Source organism: Quercus robur, chromosome 5 (assembly GCF_932294415.1).
Source record: "Quercus robur chromosome 5, dhQueRobu3.1, whole genome shotgun sequence".
NCBI classification, from domain to species: domain Eukaryota; kingdom Viridiplantae; phylum Streptophyta; class Magnoliopsida; order Fagales; family Fagaceae; genus Quercus; species Quercus robur.
In genome coordinates this window covers 51,741,504-51,765,994 of record NC_065538.1, presented here as the reverse complement: position 1 = coordinate 51,765,994, position 24,491 = coordinate 51,741,504, and the positions used below count along the sequence as shown (strand labels likewise).

General features: G+C 33.8%; 1 protein-coding gene across 1 annotated transcript; it reads right to left on the bottom strand.

Moving 5' to 3' along the window:
- Positions 1-1,792: 1,792 nt before the first annotated feature.
- On the bottom strand, positions 1,793-16,217 carry LOC126728330 (receptor kinase-like protein Xa21). The gene is made up of 8 exons (XM_050434177.1): positions 16,146-16,217; positions 15,500-15,570; positions 13,839-13,949; positions 13,580-13,748; positions 13,147-13,242; positions 4,518-7,458; positions 2,833-3,220; positions 1,793-2,083 (listed from the first exon to the last, which is right to left on the bottom strand). Exons 1-7 carry the CDS (start codon positions 16,215-16,217, stop codon positions 2,865-2,867), a joined length of 3,816 nt encoding a protein of 1,271 aa, XP_050290134.1. The 3' UTR covers positions 1,793-2,083; positions 2,833-2,864.
- Positions 16,218-24,491: the final 8,274 nt, after the last annotated feature.

Sequence of the window (24,491 nt, the reverse complement as noted above, 5' to 3'; positions counted from 1 at the left end):
ATTTCACAAAAAATACCACAGGGAGATTTTGTGTTATATCCAAAAGCCTAGGGGGTTAAGTATCACACAATTAACCAATTAACACATAAAACAATACCACATGGGTTAAGTGTTACACTCAAAAATTCATGAGGTTCGGTTTTCTTAAGGGAAACCTTGGTGGGGGTTGGGGGGGTTAAATATTTTCCCAAAAGAAAAGCTATTCGGGAAGCCCTGTTTGCAACTTGTCAGATCTACACTCAGTGTCTGAAGAGGAAGGAAAAAAATAGAGGGGGACTGGGGGGGGGGGGGGGTATTGGGGAAAGAGACACTCTTTGGCAATTATGACTTGGGAGTGATAATTCTCAAACAACTTGAGATATTGAAATGACATCCAAATGCAATAGTAACCTACAAAATATACATGTTAATAACAACAGTGGAAAACAACAATACGCACATGGTACTGTGGTAGTTTCTGCCTAAAACAAAGTAGTTTAAAACATTTCTATAGTCCACTTAAACTTAATTAGCCTTCATAAATAACAGAGGAAAGTGAGGGTGACTTGTGATACCATAACAACAACAAATCTATCTGTTGTACGCTCTGGTCCAATGTGAGCACCTGTTCATACATGTTAAGGGGACATTTATCTTTGTGATCCAGTCATATTAACAAATCAGAAGGGACAAACAGCAATAAAAACTTAACTAACCTGGGTAGTTCATTTTTAGCAAATGCTTTATAAAAGTTGTCTTTCCAGTTGAATATTGACCCAAAAGATCATGGGTTTAGCATCAAAATCACTATTTGTCTGCAAAAATGCAAATAAAAATCAATCCTCTGCTATAGAGGCCTTAAAATCTAGAGTGTACACTTGACAGAAAAACTAGAAAGATCTAAATATCTCCATTTTGCAAACCACAGCCTCTAGTTTAAAAGATTAATATGGAACTAGCCAAATAAAATATATGCAACTTCTAGTGGCTTGGGCTTTTCAATGTACAATCTCTTCAAGCCATCAATAATTGATGTACCTGCATTGGGAGGAAGCTGAGCACAAGACGATGAGAGAGGACACACATTAGCCAACAAATGAAAATGAAGACATCCCCCTAAAAAGAAGTATACATTGTATGCTACTTTGTATTTTTATAGGTAAAACATTTTCTTAGAAAAGGCGCAATACAGGGCACAATCCTAGAACATGGGATGCATGTAAGATAAGCACCAAAAGGTAAAGCCTATATTGTATATCAAAAGAATATATTGCCAAACAGAAAATAGAAGATATTTAAACATAAAGGAAACCTGAATTTTTTAGAGACAAAGAAAGAATAATGACTAAAAAAACTCAACAATCAAAAGTACTATAATTGACTTAGAAACTTCCCAAAATTAATTGGCCTGAAGATAACAATAAACTCAGTTAAGTGGTAAACTCATCAATACTAAATGGTAAAGTACTAATAGAACCAACCAAGCTCATTTCTTAAATCAGAAAACAACCATCCTCGCCAATACAAAATAGTCAAGTATTAAAGGTGCCTTTTATTAATTTCATATATTTATTATACAGAAATTAAAAACAATACAAAACCTCCTATCATACAGAATACAGGGGAAAGTAATTGCATTCAGCTAATAAATTCTCTAAAGAAAGAGACACCCCTAACAAATATAAAAGTAGCTAGCAGCCACTATCAAGTAAGTGTTAATTAACCAGGAGTTGGTAAGAAAAAATTATTTTTTATGCACCATTTAACAATAATTTAGTCTTTGACAAATACAAACGACAGAACTAATAACAGATTGCAATTATAAAAAAAATTCAATCAAAAGACCCAACATGTCTTCGCCTTTCTTACACTAATCTATTCCAAAACCCAACTTTCTTCAACAAACTGCCACCACAAAGACTACCTCATTTCCAAACCCATGTTGAAAGCTAAATCAAAACCCCATTCCAGAAATACAAAGTCACAAACAATCTCAACAGTGCACACATCAAAGGAAAATCAAAAGAGAGAGCCATGGGGTTTGGCTGTGTAAAGCTTGGCGGGTTCCACGAAATCTGCTGCAGACTTCATCTCCTCCTCATATCTGAAAGTAAAGAAAGTCACCAAAAACTTTCATTCTGTAAAGAATAGAATAAGAAGACCGACTTTGAGGGAAAGCAACTATAAGTTTCGATATTATTTTCACAAAAAATACCACATGGAGGTTTTGTAAAATATTCAAAAGCCTAGTGGGTTAAGTGTCACACAATTAACTAGTTAACACATAAAACAATTCCACATGGGTTTAAGATTGATTTTTATTTTGTTAAGGAAAGGGTATTTTTATGGTGGCATTATGATGCTATGTACCCCACGAGTTAGCCCATATTTTCACTAAAGGGCTTCTTTTTGCTAAATTCTAGAAGATCAAGTTCAAGCTAAACCTTCTTTCGAATCGTGCTTAGGTTATTAAGCAAAAAAAAAAAAAAGTGCTCAACTTATTGCCAGCAAACATTTGTGTAATTGAATTTGTCGGTCCTTCATACAGTTGGTACTAATGCCCTTCTTATAGCTACTACAAGCACATACAACCACATGCATTGTGGGCATGGAGTATGAAATTTTCGTTTGACATTCTTTTCCTATTGAAGCTAGGAGTATAGATTTTCTTATTCAAAAAGATTTTAGAATGTCAAACCGAATATCTTTATTCAATAATTTAAAAGCTTGGCATATTAACTACAAATACTAATAACTTGAGATAATTTTGACTGATTTTGGTCCTGAGTAACATACTACTTGTAAAGCTTATAAAATTAGATGACATACCAAACTAGGGTAACAAAATTACACCTTGAGAAAAAACTTGAGCAATAGCGTAAATATCAGACACCCCTATTTCTGTTTCCAAGTAGTGCCAATTTGATTTTGTTAACCTTGGCCACCACGTCCTTGATTTCAAGTCTTTCATCTGGTAATTCTTCAGAACACCTCAAGCCTAATTCCAAGATAGATGAAAGGATAGTTTGCATGACAGTTACATCTCTTCCATCTTCTATACTAAGCAAACCATCGTCCACAACTTCCATTCTGTCAGGAAGTGAAGCAATCCATTGCCTCATACCTAGTTCTCCAACAAACATTTCATCGGTAGGTTTTTTTCTTGTGATCATCTCCAACAATATTATCCCATAGCTATAAATGTCACATTTGGTGGATACTCTCCCTTCAGAACCATACTCTGTCATACTCATATATGTCAACAAAAATTTTAAGTTAATGATCCACATGTTTGTCCAAACAAAGTAAAAACTATACAAACAAAAACTTTTAGTGGGTACACACACCTACACCCCATTCATACAAGGATTAAAAAAAAAAAAAAAAAGATTTTAACTGTATCCATTCATAATCCATCAATTGATATATATGTGTATGCTAGATTTTTCTATTTATTTATTTTTGGTTCAACTGTACCTTAACCAATTCTTTATGTGTCCATTTGCTATTATGTCCTTATGGTTTAACTTTGTTATTAGGAATGATTGTCTGGCTTAACGCATAATATAGTGTACTTTTTTCACAATCATTAATGTAGTAGGTTGTGATTTGTAAATAATAAAATTGGTATTAGTGGCAGGTCTGTGTAAAACTTTTATTGACAATTTATGAAGAAATTTGTGTCCTTAATATTGGTTATATACTTTTGGAATTATGTTTAGCTCCCGAGCCGAATATGAACACTCCTTCATATCTACATATTCATTTGTGTCTTCATTTAAGTTAGACTTCAAAATGAGCCTTGGAGATTGATCACCATAACTAAACTTTTATAGTCAATTTAGGAAAACTAATCTATTGAGATCATTACCTTTGTATATTGTTTTTTTTTTTTTTTTTTTTTTTTGGAGTAATACCTTTGTATATTGTTGATGGCTATAAACAGGGAGAACATTTGCATTAGCTTGTTCAAAAGTTTTCTACTTTAGTATATGAACCTATTATTTTTTTTTCTATATTACATACCCACTTTTCAAAACACCCAACATTAAATTATCTATTTTACACTACTTTTCATTAAAATACTATTTCTTTACTAATTTTTTTATTATTAGTTTAATTCATATCTCTCTCTTCCTCATGGGGTGAAGTAAAGAATTATTAAAATATGCATTTGCAAAGCTATAGAACTGTGTATATTTACACTGTAGCAAAAGTAGAATTTTGCACAATTTTACATTGGTTGATGTAGGAGGTTTTTGAGATTTATTAGGTAAAATGTGAGGCTTTTTTCTTTTTTACATAGACTGAGCAATAAGCCATATCAATACCATGGATGCATTTACGAGACTAGTATTGAAGTACTATTGGATTAAATTGTATTTGACTAGATAAAACAAATTATTAATCTAATGCAACTAGATTACGAGCTGGTTTGAACTACCATGCAACATTCTTATTCCTAAAATTAGCCACTACTAATGTTATTCACGAAATTAGCCAAGAAATTAAATGAATTGAGGTGATTTCATGTATACCTGGTGCGATGTAGCCAATTGTACCAATGGTTCTGGTTTGGGTTGCGTCCTTGTTTTCAGCTAAAATCTTTGCAATGCCAAAGTCTCCAACATGTGCAACCATGTCCTCATCCAAAAGAATATTGCTTGGCTTCAAATCACAATGCACCACGGATTCTAATTGACCATTATGGAGATAATCTAATGCCGATGCAACATCAACCATAATGCCTACTCTTTGAACAAGATTCAAGCAGTAGTTGTGAGAGTATATCCACTTTTCAAGGCTATAATTTGACATGTACTGCAACACCAAAGCTTTAAACTGGGGATTGGAGCATACACTAATGACTTTAACTAGATTCCTATGTCGTAATGCCCTTAACACCTTGCATTCAGCATCAAAACTTTTAAAAGCATCCTCCAAATGCAGGTTTAGAACTTTTACAGCAACAGTAGTCCCATCAGACAGTATCCCTTTGTACACAGTACCAAACCCTCCAATTCCAAGCAAGTTGCTTTCACAAAAGTTGTTTGTCCCACGACAAAGTTCTTGATATGATATCATTCTCCAATCCACTGTAGGTAATGTGAAAAGTGAACTTGGAATTTGCATGTTATATTGTGGATGTCTTCTTAGCATAATGACAAGCATTGCAAAGATTATAATTGATGCCATGCTGGGAATAATATATTTGAGCAAAAGTTGTTTCATCCTTACTCCTTTAGAACTGGGACTCGTGCAAGGTGGAACTCCAAAAATTGAATTCCCACAAAGTGCTTCATTACCTAAAAATGATTTTGCCTTGAAGTTTGCAAAAGGTCCACCAGATGGTATCTCTCCTGATAACTTATTGAATGACAAATTCAAATACTTGAGAAACCGAAGTGCCTCCAGAGACTTAGGAATTGCACCTGAGAGATTATTGTTAGAGAGGTCCAGCAGATCCATTCCTTTCAATTGCCCAAAAGAATCTGGAATGTCTCCTTGAAATGAATTCTTTGACAAATCAAGATTACTAAGACTTTCAAAAGCACCGATGATACTTGGAACTTTTCCAGTAATTTGGTTATGAGATAAATTCAAGTACTCAATAGCTTTGAGTTTTTTCATGTTTGGAGACAAAGATCCGTAGAGGGAATTTGATGATAAATCCAAGAACAACAAATTTTCAAGATTCCAAACATTCAATGGGATTGATGATGCCAGTTTGTTATAACTCAAGTTTAATCTCTGCAAAAGATTGAGGTTTCCAATGCAATTCGAGATGGATCCAGAAATTTTGTTATTTGAGAGAAATAGTTCTCCCAGCTTGATTAGCTGACAAAGCTCTTCGGGAATGTTTCCTCCAATATTATTGTCACTAAGATGCAATCTTTGCAATTCCTTTAATCCCCCTAATGTTGACGGTAAATTTCCAGACAAATTGTTATAGCTCAAATCAAGCCAGGTCAAATTTTTCAAGGAACCGATTCCCATTGGAATTTGACCCTTTATTTGGCTTTGACTTGCACTAATGATTTTAAGCGAAGCCGAAAAATTTCCAGTGGTTTCCGGAATTGTAATATTCAAGGGATTGAGGGAAATATCTAGCCACTCTAAAGATGTGCAACTGGTTAAAGATGTAAGAAAACTATGCTCTTGATGCCCAGACTCCTCTGTTAGTTGATTATCACCTAGACCCAAGAATTTGAGATATTTTAAGTTTCCAAGACTTCTAGGTATAGGCCCAGAGAGTAAATTTCCAGCTAAATCTACTTCGACGAGGTTGGAACAATTTGAAAGATATGACGGGATACGACCGCTAATGTTGTTGAGACCAAGAAACAAGGTTTCAAGATTAGGGCAAGGGATCCTAGTATCGAATGAAAGATTTCCAGACAAGGAATTACCGATCAAGCTGAGTAATTGTAGAGAGGTAATGTTGAAAATATTTTGGGGTATTGTCCCAGTGAGATTGTTCAAATGAATATCCAAATCTTTCAGATTTTGGAGACGCCATAAATCACTTGGCATGCTTCCTTTAATGTTGTTTTCTTCAGCATAAAACCCTTGTAACATCGATAAATTGCTTATGATAGGAGGAATGTTTCCAATTAAGTTGTTACCTCCAAGATAGAGGAGTTCAACCTTTTTTAAACTCCCAAAACCTTTTGAAATACTTCCATCAAACATATTGTATGATAGAGATAATACTAAAAGCTCTCTGCAGTTATTAAACTGTGAGGGGAGCTTACCGCTGAATTTGTTGTAGGAAATATACAGCCCTTGAAGATTAGGACAATGGCTACAAAGATCCACTGGGAGGGTTCCTGAGAGGTTATTTTTTGTAATAGCAAGACTCTTTAGAGAAGACAAGTTAAAGATGACAAGAGGAAATGCATTGGTGAGGCTATTGTATTCCAAAGTCAAGAACTCTAATGATGACATATTGCAGAGGGACGACCGAATTGTACCCATAAGATGGTTGTAACTAAGGTCTATGGTGCGAACCCTTGGTAACATGCCTAAATCTTTAGGTATGCTACCATTTAAGTAGTTTCCATAAAGACTTAAAACTTCAAGCTTCTGGCAATTATGTAGAGTCGGAGGAATACTACCTTCCAATAGGTTGTTTGACAACCAAAGTTCCCTCAAGCGGTGTAGATTACCAATCTCATGCGGCAGAGAACCAGAGAAGCTGTTGTTTCGAAGATCAAGTGAGACTTGGAAGGAGAGGTTGCCAATATGAGGGGAAATGGTGCCGTGTAGATCCACATAGGAAAGGTTCAAGGCTGTGACTCTTTGTCTGCGTCGGCTGCAAGAGACCCCAAACCACTCACAGAAGTTTGCTGTTGTGGACCAGTTACTGGCAGAGAAGATAGTATCATTTGGATGAGAACTGATTTCAGATTTGAAGGCAATGAGAGCTGATTGATCTGTAAAGTTGTTGGAAGAGTGGGACAAGTGAAGTATGCATGGCTGCACTAACAGAAAAGCCAAGAGCAGGAGAATGGATCGCCTTTTAGTTAGCATCATGAGTGTGAAGGGAGACATAGAAGGCTCTCTGGAGTTTGGAGTATCAGAGGCTATCACAACTCACAAGAGACTTCTACAGTATATGTTTATGGAGAATGTTCCGGTGCTTGTTTGTTAAGGTTCTCCTTAGTGCGTCCCACATAAATAAAAAAATTGAGTAAATTGGAGAAAAAGCATGGCATGACTTGTGGGGAAAAATTGGACAAATTTGCCCTCTTAATATGGGACACGGCTGGCAGTAGTTGAGGGCACTTTTTCCTTCTATTGCACTCTTAACACATTTTCATCCATTCCACTTTTTATTTTTTACTAAATCTTATTTTACCAATATTTTACCATCCACTTTCTTTCACTTTACCAATAGCAAACTAAACTTCTTCCCCTTTACCAATATCAAAGAGAAGAAGAGATGAATAAATGTCAATTTTTGATTGAGGAATAATTAAACAAGGTACCACTATTGTATTTTAGTTGATTCATAGTTATTTTTAAAAAATAGGTTAAAATTAATATGTTGTTAATTTTTATTTTTGATACATGTATATTGTAGCACTAATGGATGAGGGTGTAGTTGCAAAAGATTGCTTTAACTTCAAAGAACCACTTCATGAAGGTATTGTAATTTTATTTTAGTTGTGATTTACATTTCATTTATCATAAAATATTTTTAAACTCTTGTTTTTATATAGCACCAAAATTAATATGATGTTAATTTTTATTTCTAATACATGTATTATAGCATCAATGGATGGAAATGTAATTGCAAGTGAGAGCACTACTTTACTCCAAAATATTATTTTGACTTAAATGAACCCCTTTAAGAAGGTATTATAATTTTATTTTATTTATAAATTTACATTTCATTTATCATAGAATATGATGTTTATATTTTAATCTCTTGTTTTAATATAGCTCCAATGTATGACAATGTAGATGCAAGTGAGGCTCATCAATTTGTTCCAATGGATTGTTTTGACTTAAATGAATTGTCTCAAGAATGTATTATTATTTTCATTTTATTTGTAATATATAATTCATATATCACATAATATGATGTTGATTGTTTTTTTAATTTTTGTTTTAATATAGCTCTATCCTAACTCAATTGATAAACAAAAGAATAAATAATAATTTTTTTTAAAATATATATTAAATATAGGTGGATTGGGTTAGGCAAATTTACCGACTCATCAACCTCTAAAAACTGACCCAAACCAATAGGTTAGGTTGAATTAGTTCGGTTTTGGCGGATCGACGACTTGGTTGACACCCCTAGCCTCTTATAGTAGAATAAATAAAGGGTAAAGAGTTGAAAAAGAAAATTTAAAATTTGAGTTCCCTTGTGAATTTATGTTCTCTTATCCTTCCTTATTTGTTTGGTTACAAATCTTCGTCTTCTTTTTTCGTCTTTTAATTTCGTAATTGATCTTCCTATATTTTTTTCATTAGTTTTTCTTTTTCATTAATGGTAGATAAAAAAATATTAATGTCACTAGTAGATCCAGATAAAAACTAATAACAACTTATTGCGTAGACTTTATTATGAAATTGTTATGAAAATATTGTGTAAATAACACAAAAACCACAAAAACTTATATCTTAGTATGCATAATTTTTTTTGAGGAAATAAAGTGCATATATTATGCATAATTTTAATCTACAAAAATTTGGAATTTAAAAAATTTATTGATGACATAACTATTGACAATAAAATGTGATAATATTTTCACAATATTTTTTGTTTTTAGTTGTGGTCAATCTTAATCTAATATTTTATTATTTTATTTTCACATATGAAAGATTTGACAACTTAACTATTGTGAAAAATTTGTGATAATATATTGTATTGTAATACAATTTGTAATTTTTATTTTGTAAAATTCTTTCCATGATAGACACGTATCCCATCAAGCCACCTTTTACTTTAACCTATTTATTTTTACTTCTCCTTTTTTTCTCAACCACACGGTTTTGTTTCACCCTTACACTTACCCATCCTTTCTGCTTCTCCCTTCTCATCTTTTAAAATTTTCTCCCATATGAAACTCTTGGCTGAACTTCCTTGTCTTCTATTTTTCTTTTCACAGCTTTCTTTTCTAACTCAGTTCGTCTCCTCCTTGATTTCCCCTCCATCAACCCAGTTCATCTCCCTCAAAAAAAATTTATGTTCTCCCATATGTTCTTATGGGTTTTTTTTTTTTTTTTTTGGATGTACTGATGTTGGTTGTTTTTCTGTGAGATGGTTCTTTTTTTTTTTTTTGGATCTACTAATGCTGGTTGTTTCCTGAGGATTGTGATTTTATTTTATTTTATTTTTTTGTTATATGTTGGTGGTTTCCTGTAAGATATTTGGTGTTGTTTTCTTGTGTGAGATGCTTGAGTGCTTGACTACGCCTGAGTTGGTGAGACCGTGAGAGACGTGAATGACGGTATTTTGGTTTCTTTATAATTTTTCTCTTTTCCAATAAAGCTGAACCACATCCGATAAAAAACACCTAAAAACCGGGTAAAAGACTGCAAAAAAGCTGGGTATTAACGGGCATAACACGACCCATAACGTATTGCCTGTGTTTCAAACTTTTTCGCTACCTTTTCCCACGTGACCCTGACAAAAGAAAGAAAAAAGAGAAACCCAAAGTCACAATTGTTGACTGTGTGAGTGCAATCACAATTGTTGATTGTGTAAGTGCTGTGGAAGTGGGAATTGTTTTTACATATTCAAACTTTTTCGCTACCTTTTCCCACGTGACCCTGACAAAAGAAAGAAAAAAGAGAAACCCAAAGTCACAAATGTTGACTGTGTGAGTGCAATCACAATTGTTGATTGTGTAAGTGCTGTGGAAGTGGGAATTGTTTTTACATATTCAAACTTTTTCGCTACCTTTTCCCACGTGACCCTGACAAAAGAAAGAAAAAAGAGAAACCCAAAGTCACAAATGTTGACTATGTGAGTGCAATCACAATTGTTGATTGTGTAAGTGCTGTGGAAGTGGGAATTGTTTTTACATATTCAAACTTTTTCGCTACCTTTTCCCATGTGACCCTGACAAAAGAAAGAAAAAAGAGAAACCCAAAGTCACAAATGTTGACTGTGTGAGTACAATCACAATTGTTTATTGAGTAAGTGCTGTGGAAGTGGGAGTTGTTTTTACATCGGATTTTACTAATGTGTGCTCTTGAGACACACATTAATTTCTATTTTTGAAAAAAGAAATTTTCAAAATTGAAAAAGTAATGACAGCTTTTTCAATTTTCGAGAAAATATTTCCAAAAATAGAAAGTTTAATGTATGCACTAAGAGCACACATTAACCAGACCTTTTTACATAATACTCAAGTATCATAAACTCGTGTAACCCATTGCAATGTACTCGAGTTCCACATAATTGAGTTCTGTGTGACATTTTTTAGGGTATTTGATTTTCTTAAACTTGAGTTTCAGACACTCGAGTTTTAAAAAGTAATACATTACTAAATATTACTCAAACAGTGGTAAAACACTAATAATTTCAAAAAATAGTGGTATTTGGTTATTTTTGCCGTTAAATAAGAGTCTTCACACCACCATTCTTTATAGAAAATCATGTGGAAATAGAAAAAGGAAAATAATGGATATAGATTACAGATAGTTAAATAAGAATTGCATATTCGATTGCAAATAAGAATTTTGGTAAGAATCAACAAGATGAATATATAAAAAGGTTCAAAATCAACATTGGGCTTAATTTTGCACTCAATCCTAGAACTTCAGCACCTACAAAATTAATAATCCAAAGGAACATGAACATTAAAAAATAATGGTACCACAAGTTTTCCCAAGAAGAACTCCAAGAAGGATCTGAACTAGTAAAGCCTAATCACAACGAGAGAGGAACCATGATTTAATCAAACCCATGAACCTTAAGAGCAGATTCTATCTCTCCAATGCATACTACAAAGCACTAGATGATCCTAAGGAACCTAGAGAGCTAGCTGACCAACTAGAAAGTGAGTCTACTACATTATTGCACGGAAGTGAAAACAAAGATTAGTTTAAAAAAACTAAACAATGTACCCAATTTTACCCAATGTACTCTATTTTTCTTCTTGTACCCCAATTTTACTAATTCTGACCCACACAATATTTTCGAGTAGTTTTTGCTAATTAAGCTATGTTTAGTGGAAAACATTTTTTTCTAAATTTTTAGATCATCCATTTAGCTCATGTATGTTTTTCATATTATAATCTTTTTATATATACTAGAGGACACTTGTCAAGTATGGTCAATAAAAATAAAAAACAATGTTCACTAGGAGCGACAGATGGCTATGCGAACTCCCATGAAAATAAAATTACTTGCAGTATCACACAATATATTAATAAACACAAGAAGAATATAGAGAAGACAAAAAACAAACAGAGGAAGACAAAACATATATAAGTTGTGAGATATCTATTAAGACACATTCACTTATACTGGCCCTTAGGCCAAGGCTTAAGTAGCCTAGGCCATAAGCCGCCCCTGCTTGGAAGACAATCAATCATCATAAGAAATAGATAAAAGACAAGTGGTTTCAAAGGAAAATTACCTATGCAAGATTCCATGACCATGGCAAAAAGCAAAACCCACCACACATCATAAGAATGTTTTTTCCACCAGTAGCAAATCCCATTGAACAAGGCTGTCAATCAGAAAGGGAAGACAAATTGTCAGCTATGCATATCTAACAGCTAGATGTCATATCTAAATCAGTCCACTACAAACACAACCATTAGTTCTAATAAACAAATTGAATGCGATAAAAGAGCTCAATACCACTAGTGGTGTAATAAACAAATTCAAGAAAACACACTTGCAATTGAAACTGGTGATCTATATAACTCTGTCCTCATTGCAATTCAAATTCAAGAATTTATAGTTTTCCCATTAAAACCGTTATCTATCAGCTTGTAGCTTTGGAATTTCCAAAGAACACTCATGATTTTGTGTTTGTTTAACCTTTTGTTACTTGAAATTCACAAGAGAAGAAAACAAGTTACTTTTAGCCTAAATAAGCTTGAAATTCCATATCAATTTGTCAGTGCAGGGCTCCTCTACTTTCAACATGCCTTGCAGAAACATAATGTAAGGATCAATCCTATTTAAAATCTAGTCTTAGCATTTCACCAAGCACTTATAAGGGAGAAGGTGCCAACTGACCCAAAAAGCACTGAAAGTCAAGCTCTAAGGTTTATAATAAAATATCAATTTTTGAAATTCATGTCTCAAGATAGGAGCATAATTCATGTAAAAAGTCTATGATGATTTTTTTCCTAACATAAGTAAAAGAATCTTTATTCAAAAGAGAAGATAGTTCCAATATACAAAACACTCCTAAAGAATGGCAACCTGAAATTCAAAAGGTCTAAAACAAGATGAGGAAGCTATACCGCATATAATAGTAATTCAGTCATACGCAGATCCCACAAAAGACTGTTTAATAACATGCTGAGGACATTCAACACCTTAAAAAATCCTACTAATTTTAAGTAGATTTTAAAGAAGTAACATCCTTATCTTACCAAAAGGATCTTACTTCTTTACAATTTTTTGACAATTATTATTGTATTGTAATAGTATTAAATAGCAAAAGAACCACATATGCCACTTACTTGAGCATCAGCCCCTGACGAAACCAGGATATTAAGATTCGTTGAAAAAGCTAAACCAGTTATTTGCTTTTGGTGTCCCTTCAGTTTTGATTTTACCTTAAAACAGCATATAATTCACACCACTTTATATTAAGAGAGCAAAAGAAATCACCTTCTTTTTTTTTTGGGGGGGGAGGGGGGGGGGGGGGGTAGTGTGATTAACCTATGTAGTAAGTAATTACCTTATCAACTCTAACATTATATGTGTATAGTTGAATCCTCCATTCCAATAGCTATGATGTATGTTATTTGTCTTGAGGATGAAATGCTAGGAAGGTAGAAGCAGGGGGTGCTGGCATAAATGTTGTCTTTACCTACAAATTAGAGCAATTGATGGCAATCCATTAATAATCCCAATTCTGATGAAGTTTGCAAGACGTATGGAATGACTTACCTTGAATGTCATCATATTAAATAATGAAACCTTTCCACCACAGGCTGACATCACATATGAGTCATTTTTTGATAGTGCTATACATGGTACTGATTCTTCAAGGATGACACCTGAGACATCATTAGCCATAAAGAAGACCACTGTTTGGTTGCCAGTGTTGAGGAACAATCTCCCCCAAGAAAGAAAAATCTCAAGCAGACATACACAAGTTATTAAGGAAAAAAAAAACTAGGTGAACATGCTTTAAGCTAGCAAGTACCTTTCCATTTGGATTTTGTTCGTTCCCTGCCCATTTCCATAGTTTCTGAACACCATCTGACCCAAGTGCCGAAACCCTAATGCCAGAATTTGCATATAGAAGTCGAACAACCTAAGTATAAACATAGGACAGAATGCATCATCAAGTATATAAACTTTATAATAAAAAGTCAAATATAGTAAACTTGCAGAGAGTTGAGAGGTCACATTATAACCAACCTGTGTATTAATTCTTTTGAACTTTTAGTAAAATTTATAGTACTTATTGAAAATTAGGTATTAAATACAAGATACTTCACAAACCTTGCTGGAAGAATCTGTGCCTTCAGGCATGGTCACTAATCAGAACTGGACAGCATCCACAATTTCAGACAACTGCCAAGGTTTGGTTCTATCAGTTACATCCTTTTGGTTCTTGGCTTTTCCATGCTTCTACCATTTGGATCAACTCCATTCATCAAAGATATAAAAGTTAAAAAATAAAATCAACACTATGCCAGAATGTATTTGCCAAAATGCAGTGGCTCATTTACAAAGAAAGTTTAGGGGGAAGGGTGTGGAAAGAAAAATAATAGAAAATGGTTTTCCCAAGAAGAAGAGGTAATATCATAAGCAGGGGAAAACATTGAAACAGCTAGTGCCACATCCTTGAACCAGTCACTAGGCATGTTTCATACCACACACACGAAAAGTAAAAGTTTAAAAAGGCAGGCCCATAAAAGGGAACTGTGTCAAGAAACTAATACATGATGGGAAGTTGACTGCTTTATTTATTTCCTTGACATGTCTTTGTTAAAACCCAGAACTAGGGAAATCAGAGGATTTAAATAGTGCATGTGCCTCTTTATGATATGTTGAATGCAAGCTAACCAACATGCATAATTGCTGCTCCAGCCAAAATATAAACTTCAACAAAAATTTCACATTCCAAGTTAGAAAGATCAAGCTGCATATAATAATTAGAGAAGGCCTGACACTCTGACAGGAGAGCTCCTTTCCACTTTGCAATTGACATCCCTCATTTGATGGCAGGAGAGCCAGCTACATAATGAATAGGCCCAATAGATCTTTATTTAATATTTTTAAAAGCATGCAAGCAAAACTAAAAGAAATGATTTAAACCTTGGCTGCAGCCGATTCAATGGGCGATCTCAATGCATCAAAAGATGGGGGGGTTCAATGGGTCTTAAAGATCTGAGATCAGCGGCATTTGCAAGTATCTTGAATCCGTTGTCTGCTGTTGTAACAGTGAGAAGATTCCCTTCCTTGTTGAATCTCAAGCGAGGAAGACCCTGACAGTTTATTTGGTGCAGTTGTCAATCCAACAGGCATATTACTGATAGTTGAGCAGTCCACAAGACTACTAGCAGGCCTAATGCCCTGCATGGCCTTGTTTTAATTTGAAGATAAACATGCATAGTTACAGTTAATTAGCTAGCAACTTGTTAGGGTATCACTTTAACCACTTTCCCACCATAACATTTGCTATTTGTTTTTTCCACCACTAAGGTCCATAAACAAAGAAATTGCCCAAATACAAATGTCACAGATATTGACATACATTATTAAAAAATCCACAAGATATCCATAACCCTATGTGTCATCATATTCATTAACTGAAGTGCATCACATTATGTTATAATAGTAAAAAATGTCACATACCTTGTAGGATCCATGATTGAATAAAGGTTCGGCTGTATTGCTGAAATCTTATCTCGTCCAGCCTCCTTTCCCTGAAAATGTCAATGGCAGAACATACTATGACATATGAAAAATGATAAAAAGGATTCAAGACCAATAGTCAATACTTATTTGCAACAAGGTCAGTTTTTTATCTTCTTCTCTGAATCAGTTTGAGACTATTATCAGTAATAAATGGCTTTCATCAATAATACTGGAATTTTCATTAATAGCAAAAGGCTCATCTCAGCCACTCTAATTTTGTTTCTAAAGGACTTGGATGAACTTGCTTATTATGTTTACATAATTTCGAAATTCAATAGAATTTTTGGGTTTGCTTACTTGCTATTGTAATTTGTGATTACTAGGTTTAATATTAACTAAGCTAGCCTTTTAAATCTTTAGACAGCATTTCAAAGCATTAAATTTTTGGAAGGATATTATAGCATGAATGGTAAAGGACTTTCTCACAACCTAAAGAGGAAAAATTTTCTCACTCAAAACAGGTATTTTTTTGTTGATGCTTGACACTGCCAGTTTCATCAACAACCACAATGACATCTCCACCACCTACTCCATGAATATGATGAGACTGCCACCACTATGAAAAATTATGCTAGGAAGTGACCACATAAGCATCAACTACATCACCTCTGACCACATAAGCATCAACTACATCACCTCCACCATCATCAGTCATTGCAATCATTAACAACCAACACCACCATATACGTCATCGACAACAACAACCAAGCTTTAGTCCCATATTTATTAAGGTTGGCTAGGGGCCCTCATTAAACTTTATGTACCTCCCCTTCTAGCCATATAAGACTTGATCTTTTCATATCTAGGAAATTGAATGGCAACATGACTTATCCCGGCCAATGAAGGAACAAACCAAACAATGCAAGAAGATGTTCTTTGTTGAATTAAGGCTATGTTTGGTTCGCGTAAAATCATTTCCGGAAAATATTCTATTTTCCGGAAATGCTATTTTCCGGAAAGGAAAATGTTTTCATGTGTTTGGTTGCATTTCAAAAAATGTTTCGGAAAATATTTTCTGATGTTTGGTTGTGTTCTTGAAAATAGCATAGAAAACACATTTTCACATTTTCTCACATTTTCTTGGTTACCAAACGATTATATAATATCATTTATTCATCAAAACACAAACAAAACCCAGAAAAAAATCATCAAATCCGGACAAACGAAGGCGAGCTCGCGATCGGAGAGATCGCGATCGGCGCGATCGCGCTCGGCGGCGAGATGCGTCGATCGCGATCGGCGCGATCGCGCTCGGCGGCATCGCGATCGATGCGTTCGCGCGATCGCGATCTCTCCGATCGGCGCATCGCGATCGCGTGAAGATCGACGCTTCGCGCGAAGATCGAAGCGGAGATCGCGATCGGAGCTCTGGGTGGCTGGATCGATCGGAGCTCTCGCACTTCGTTGGCTACGATCTCGCTCGTTGGCTTCGATCTCGTTCGTGGATCGGGGTTCGTGATCTCGCTCCTTGGAATCGTTGTGTTCTTCGATTGTTTTTTTTTTTGTTCTTTCTCTCTCGCCGATGTGTTGTGTTCTCTGTTTTTTCTCTCTCTCTCTCTGCGTTTTGCAAGCCACGGAAATGAATTGAAGTGAAAATGAAGGCAGAAATTCATTTCCGTGGTCAAGGCTTCAAACTTCGGTCAACAGGAAAACATTTTCCGGAAAATAATATTTTCCGTGACAGCCAAACGCCCTATTTTCCAGAAATTGATTTCCTGAATTCGTTTGAAGCCGATTCAAACGCACCCTAAATGATGTGGAAAGCATGTTTTAGTAATCTCTTTGAGCAGAATGGGTCTCAATCATTCTAACAATTTTTCTATTTTTTATTTTATAATATAAGTAGTTTATTTGCAAACTCACACACATCAAACTAAGCAAGAACTTACATGTACAATCCTCGAATGCCTTCCTTATGTGCTATCCTTGTCAATGCAGAAAGCGTATCTTTGTAAGGAATTACATCCTGCCTCATTCCCTATGCCTGAATGAAGATGAAAAAGAAATGAATATCCAAAACACCTCAATGAAACATAAACAAAATATGATATATTGGGAAACTTGGGTATTACCAGCCATATCATATTATTACATTACAATATCATTTTATGAAGACAACACATATTCTGACCAGCTTTCAAGCACAGTATCATCAACTCATGCCTTAGATTTTAAGACTATTTAAGACAATAACTGTTTTTAAGGCGCCTGGTTTAGGTCGTAAAAATGGTGGGACAGGACAGGTCATAGGTGGAAATCTTACTGACCAATAAAAACAATACTGCCATACACTATAATTATATAAAAAAGTGAATATATATAAAACAGAGTTTATATATGTTAATTTGTTGATGATATTCTTCTAATTGCTCCCCTTTCCTTAATTTGGCACCTTTCTATTTTTCTTTAATACCCTTATCTAAGCCAACCACTTTTCCCAAAATCAATTTGTTCATTGATATCATATTATCAACAAATCAACATATATAAACTCTGTTTCCCATCTTACCATGTCAGGCTTATACAGCCCTTCATCTCGTATGGCAGGTTGCAAATTACAAGGGTTGAAGATAAAGTTAAACTTATCTTTATGGAAGAGAGAGAGAGAGAGAAGGGAGAGACCAAATCATGTTGTCTGACAGTTAACAGAAAAGTGGGGTATGGGTATAGAACTTAAAAGTGAGTTATTATCTTAGAGAAACAACTTGCCAGCTTAAAAGTGATTAAGCATCAACCACCAGGGGCTGCTATTGAATTAACATTTCTAGCAGTCTTCCACAGAATCTCCACTTGATCAATTCTAAAGAAACTTTCCTGTTAAAATATGGGTATAGAACTCAAAGAAGACAGTTTTAGCTTAGACATTCCTGCACATCTCTGAATGCCATGTCACAGCAAAGCTTAATCGTTCTGACTAATAATGGATTCTGACAGTCAATAGTTTATTCTTTTTTCTTACTAGGCAAAACTTTCTTTTTACATTCACATAATAATCAAACTTATCAGTTCTTCAAGTAGGCAAATACTTCTCTTTCTAATGTCTGAGAAAAAGTTTTGTTTTCCCAATTTCAAAATTGAAAAGAGATAGATATTGTTGCAACTGGAAAAAACAATACCTAGTACTAAACACAGCTATAAAATGAATCTTCAAATGTCAGTTGACTGTTTAAAGGGGAAAAAAAGGTTGAAGAGAAAATTGAGCATGAAACCAGCTAAAATAATTGACTCAAACACAGCTACCATAGTTTCACATATTTAAAGGCATTACAAACAGAAGCACATATATAAGTACGAATAATTATGTAAGTATGAATAATTTTATTGAAATGAGACAAGGCATTACAAACAGAAGCACACCACAATAATCAGCAGACATAAATCACCACACAAAAAAAAACAAAAACAAAAAAATGAGTGCTTTGGAGTTCGACTTGTTATTCTGAAGCATAGAAGAATGCAATTGTCTTACATACTACAGTGTGACTACCAACTAAACAAATAACTGTCAAGATGTCTTCTGCATCAAATTATATGCATGGCCAGTGCAACATAAAAAAAGGCAACTTATAGATTCAAGGAGCTAAAGGCATTAAAGAGGGCTGATTGGAGAAGAAGGATTTATCTAGCCCACCAAAAATAAAAGCACTATACATTGTCCAAAGAGTATTTAGTGTAAACTTAAACAAACTAGTCGAATTATGAACACTTCCTACAAAAATATAATATATACAATGTAGATTCTATATGATACTAAAGACATCTATGAATACCTTTTTTTTTGGTAGTTATGAATACTATCTATATAGATATGTAAACTAAATGACACTTTTTTTAAGAGTAAAACTTAACTGAAGGATACAAATTTTAGATGCAAAATTCCCTTGTTAGATGTACAACCAAATAATAAGAAAAGAAAGTGCATAACTTTTGCCCATGAGTAGTTAATTTGCAAAAAGTACCTATCATTTGCTAGATTCCAAGCTTCCTGCCTCAGTTCTGGAGGTGTTTCAAGAATGGCAAGGTAGTTAGATATGAATTTATGAGGATGTTCAACATGACAAACAAATCCCATCTCTTTCAATACATGTCTTTCTGTTCTGTTCAAGTCAGTCTTGAGGTCATGATATTTCTGTTAGATAGTAATGGGATAAACAGTATATTTAATCATCTAACCATAATTCTAACACTCCCCTCATGTATAATCTCAAACTCTCCCTTAAGAAGTGAGGCCCAACACATGGGATTTTTAACAATTTTAAAGAAAGTTGGAGTGAAGGTAGGGTTTGAACTCATGACCACTTGCATTGATACCCTGAAAAATCACTAATTGTCCACAAAACTTCAACTATAAGGAAATGGTGAATTTAACTATAATTCTAACAATTAGAACATCATGGATACATTTCAAAGAGCACTTTACTTTCCTACATTTATTCTCAATGTAAAGAGAGAATGATAAGAGACAAAACTTAACCTTAACATTGAAGCAGTCAAACGATGTCTTGCAATAGAAACGACGGAATAGAACCTGCCCGGTCGCCACAGCTTCACGTCTATAAGAACAAAGATCAAGAAAAGTAAACAATTTCATAAACCCAACATATAAAGAAATAAAAAAAACAGGATACAGTTTAAGCAAGATGCCACTTTCTTGGATGAGATCACAGCCATAGATTCGTAAGGTAGTTTCAGTATCTTCATCAATACCATCTTTCCTAGAAGGTGAGTTCTTTAGATGCTCATCGGTTAAGTAGAAATTGTTAATCGCTGTGTATATCATTCTAAACCAAATAACTCAACAAAAGTGCCACAACATAACAAATACAAAATTTTAGTCTAACATACCCATCAAATTATTATTTTTATTTTTCAAGTCACAAACTTGAAACTGTGTATAAACATGAATGAAGCATTTAGATTGAGAAAATTTGGAGATTACCTTAATTATTGTATGAAATTACAGTATAATCTTATTGAATGAAATTACTAATAATCTCATTAATAGCATCCAAAATGAAATTATGTTCTCACTTGATAAGTTTTAATGATACCAACCAATAATTCCCTAGTGTAGACCATGTGCGATAAACCCACAATAGGCTAAACTAACTCTCTCTTTATAAATACTATATATGAGATTTTTAAACCAAAACTGTTTTCAGTAGTCACTGACTCAACTTATGTTAATAATTTTAAGGATCTTAACCTTAATTAAAGGAAATTACCTGTGCAAGATTTCATGACCGTGGGCAAAAAGCAACACCCACATTAAACTCTGCGTCAAAAAAGTCACCAAAAAATTTGATCATATAAAGAATAGAATAAGAAGACAGAGTACTTTGAGAGAAATATAAGTCATAACTGATACAATAGACTTTTCAATGTATGATACTAATAACCTTAACTTGAATATCCTCTTGAGAATTTCTTGAGAATTGAGATCAGTGTTGTTTCTGACAAAATTGGAAACAATCTTTTCAACGTTTAGGAGAATTGAATAGCAATCACAAGAAACCTATACTAAAAAAAACCGAAACCCACGAATTGGAATTAGAATTAAAGAGGCTTTGTGCTGAAGAGAAGGAAGAACTCTTCGGAAAGTGGGCTTTTATGATCTGTTAAAGAATCAAATCTATTTAAATGTTCCTGCTATTCTATATTTCCTTGAAAGGGGCGCTTAACCTACGGGAATTGTTCATGATATTTCGAAGAAGGAGGGAGTTTTTATGGAACTTTGCCTTAATCAACAAATTAAATTCAATTAATGAATAGAACAAAAAAAGGGGGGCGGTAGTATATAAAAGGTTATACAAAGTTATATAAGCCCCTCTTTTGTTCTATTCATACCTATTTATTATTACTACCAAAAAATGTCTACTACTAAAAAATGTCATCTTCTATAACGACAAAAATTTATTTTTATTTTAGTGATAGAAATTCATTCATCACGATTACAGAGACAAATTAGGAATTTGATAAGATCCTTAGAAATATTATTTACTGAGTTTGGTTTATTCTTGAGAATTTTGTTTATAGAAAATTAATTTGATACAATCTCATTTTAATATTTGAATATAGCTTGGGGATAATAATCTATTAACATGCAATTGTTTCAATTTTTAAAAATAAAAATCTATGTTATCAATTATTAATCTAATAGTTGCTCAAAATATCATAGAAAATCAAAGTCCAAATTCTGAATTAAGAAATACCTACGCAAGAACCCATGACCGTGGAAAAATGAAAAACCCTTTTGCCCCATCAAACAAACAAAGTGATCTTTTGAATTTTGACAAAGGAATACATAAGAATAGTCACAGACGCAGAAAATAATATGAAAAAAAAAAAAAAAAAAAAAAAAACTCTATAGTGTTTGTTTTTTCCAGATGATAAAAGGGAAAAAAAGCAATGATGCCCAGTCCAAAAGAGAATGAATTAATAGAGAAAGTAATTGAGTTTGATCAAAGCATAGAAACAAATTTTAGAGAGACAGAGAGAGAGCTGTGCTGTGAATGGGTTAAGATTTTGTCTGTTTTTTATGAGAAGCAAACGGAGATAGCACTCCTCACCCTTTTGCTACATCACTTTTCGGAACAAAATAACCCTCTCTCTCTCTCTCTCTCTCTGATTTCAAAATCTAAAACAAAGTCTTATTTAGAACTATATGGGGATCGCTTGGCCTGGGATTTTTGAATGTTGCTCAACTCAACAATAACATGTTTTGAAATTCAAAAGAACTTTGTACTTGGACTTGGATCACTGCTAAACTATATGGGCCCACGCTTATTTAATTAGGCCATTATTATTAAAATTTTAAAACTGATATAAACTATAGTATTTTCTAACCCACTAAAAAAAAATTTTTATTAGTGTGTGTGTATATATATAAGGTCCGTTTGGATTGAGCTTATTGTTGCTGAAACTGAAAACTGAAAACACTATAGCAAAATAATCACTTGTGTTTGAAGTGAAATAAAAGTTGATTTTTGTTTCCATAAATAAATAAATAAGACAATTTTTGTTATAGGTTTTCACTTCCAAATTGTTGATGATATTTAGTGATTACCATTTGTCCATCATGACAAAAAAGAGTAAGTGTAGGGAGAGTAGGATATTGCAAACGTAAATATATATATATATTTTTTGGTTGATATATATGGTTAAAGAGAGTTTTTTTTTTTTTTTTTTTTTTTTTTTTGAGAAACCTAAAGAAAGAGTTAGCTTAGACTATTGTGGGTGTAAATAATGTATTTTTATTTACTTTGATATATATGCTATTTGAGCAGCTTTTACATTATGTATGGAGTTTAGAGTTTAGATTCTCTACCCATTTATTTTGATTTCATTGAGCTAAATTATTACATTTTAAATGCTAATTTAATTTATATATCTTTATATTGGCATTTGTGAACAACGACAAATAGAATTGTTACTTAATGATATTATATGCTACATGATGTTTTGGAGTTTAATTCTTGTTGAGGCAATTCCAAAACTTTTTTTACTTGGTGAATGAAATGATGAAATTTATCAAGTATGAACAGATTTGAATTGTTGTGTGTATAAATACTTGAACAAGTTTTATTTGTTTATGTATGAACAAGTTTATGACATAAACAAGTTTATAAAATATGTGGAACTTATTTCATTCACCATGTATGAACCCGATTTTTTTATGTATGATGAATTGTTATTGTATGGATAATTGGACTTTTTCTTTTATGAATACTTGATAGATGGACAATTGGACATTTAACAAGTTGCTAGCTAAATAATTAGAGTTTAAGCTTGTCTGTGTAATTAGACAGCTTGCTAAATAAATAGACGTTTTTATTTGCTTGAAGTTTTGATCAGGTTGATGTATGAATATTGAACTTGAAAGCCCAATTTTTTTTAAAAAATTTTCAAACCGATTGAACCAACCTCATAAAACTGCACCACTGTAGATCTAAAAACTGACTCTTGGTGGTGTGTATCGGTTCTGGTTATGGGGAAACTGATACTTATCAATTCAGTTACAAATTTAGAAGAAGAAGAAGAAGAAAAAAAGAAAAAAAAAACCAATTTAACCGGACCGCGGACGTCCCTTGTCATAGACTTTAGTATTGTAATAAATAGATACCCTTAACTTTATGATTCATTAATTTATTACATAAAACTGCTCTTATACTTGGAAAAGTATAATGGCAGCAATGCCGATCCTGAAGCAAGGATGCTGTTGGAGGGTGGGTAATGGCTCATCAATTAGAGTTAAATTGGATAAATGGATACCCAACCAACCTGCTAACAAAGTGCTATATCCTAGTCTCGTGGTGGAGTAGGATTGGATGGTAGAAGATCTTATTGACTCGGACCTTAATTGGTGGAACAAAGAGCTAATCATGTCAAGCTTCCATAGAGAAGATGCTGAGGCAATTTGCAGGATTCCATTGAGCCGTAGACAGGTTCCGGACTCTTTATACTGGTTGCACACTAAGGATGGAGTGTATTCTTGCAAATCTGGGTATCAGGTGGCAAGACGGTTGTTGGGAGAGGATGGCTGGACAGAGTGTTCGTCTGGTCCAAGTGGTATGCGGGTTTGGTCGAAATTATGGCATCTTAGAGTCCCTAATAAGATCAAGGTGTTTGGGTGGCGAGCTTGTCAGGAAATCCTCCCAACCCGGGTGAATCTAGCCAAAAGAAGAATTATCCCTGATAACTTATGTCACTGCTGTAGAAGTTGCCCTGAAACAGGAGTGCATGCACTATGGGAGTGTGGTGCTGCCCAAAACGTGTGGGCGGGGTGCTTGACTAGAATTCAAAAAATTCCTAATGACCAACGTGACACCTTGCAGCTGTTTGAAGATCTTATGGATAGACTTTCACGGCCGGAGTTTGAGCTATTTCTCGTACAGGCTTGGTTTATATGGAATCAAAGAAATACAGTGGT

Coding starts and splice junctions, on each gene's coding strand:
- LOC126728330 (XM_050434177.1), bottom strand. CDS start 16,217: ATGACTGATGATGGTGGAGGTGATGTAGTTGATGCTTATGTGGTCAGA. Junction 13,749..13,838: donor AACAAAATCCAAATGGAAAG/GTACTTGCTAGC, acceptor TTCTTGGGGGAG/ATTGTTCCTCAACACTGGCA. Junction 3,221..4,517: donor AATTGGCTACATCGCACCAG/GTATACATGAAA, acceptor TGAGTATGACAG/AGTATGGTTCTGAAGGGAGA.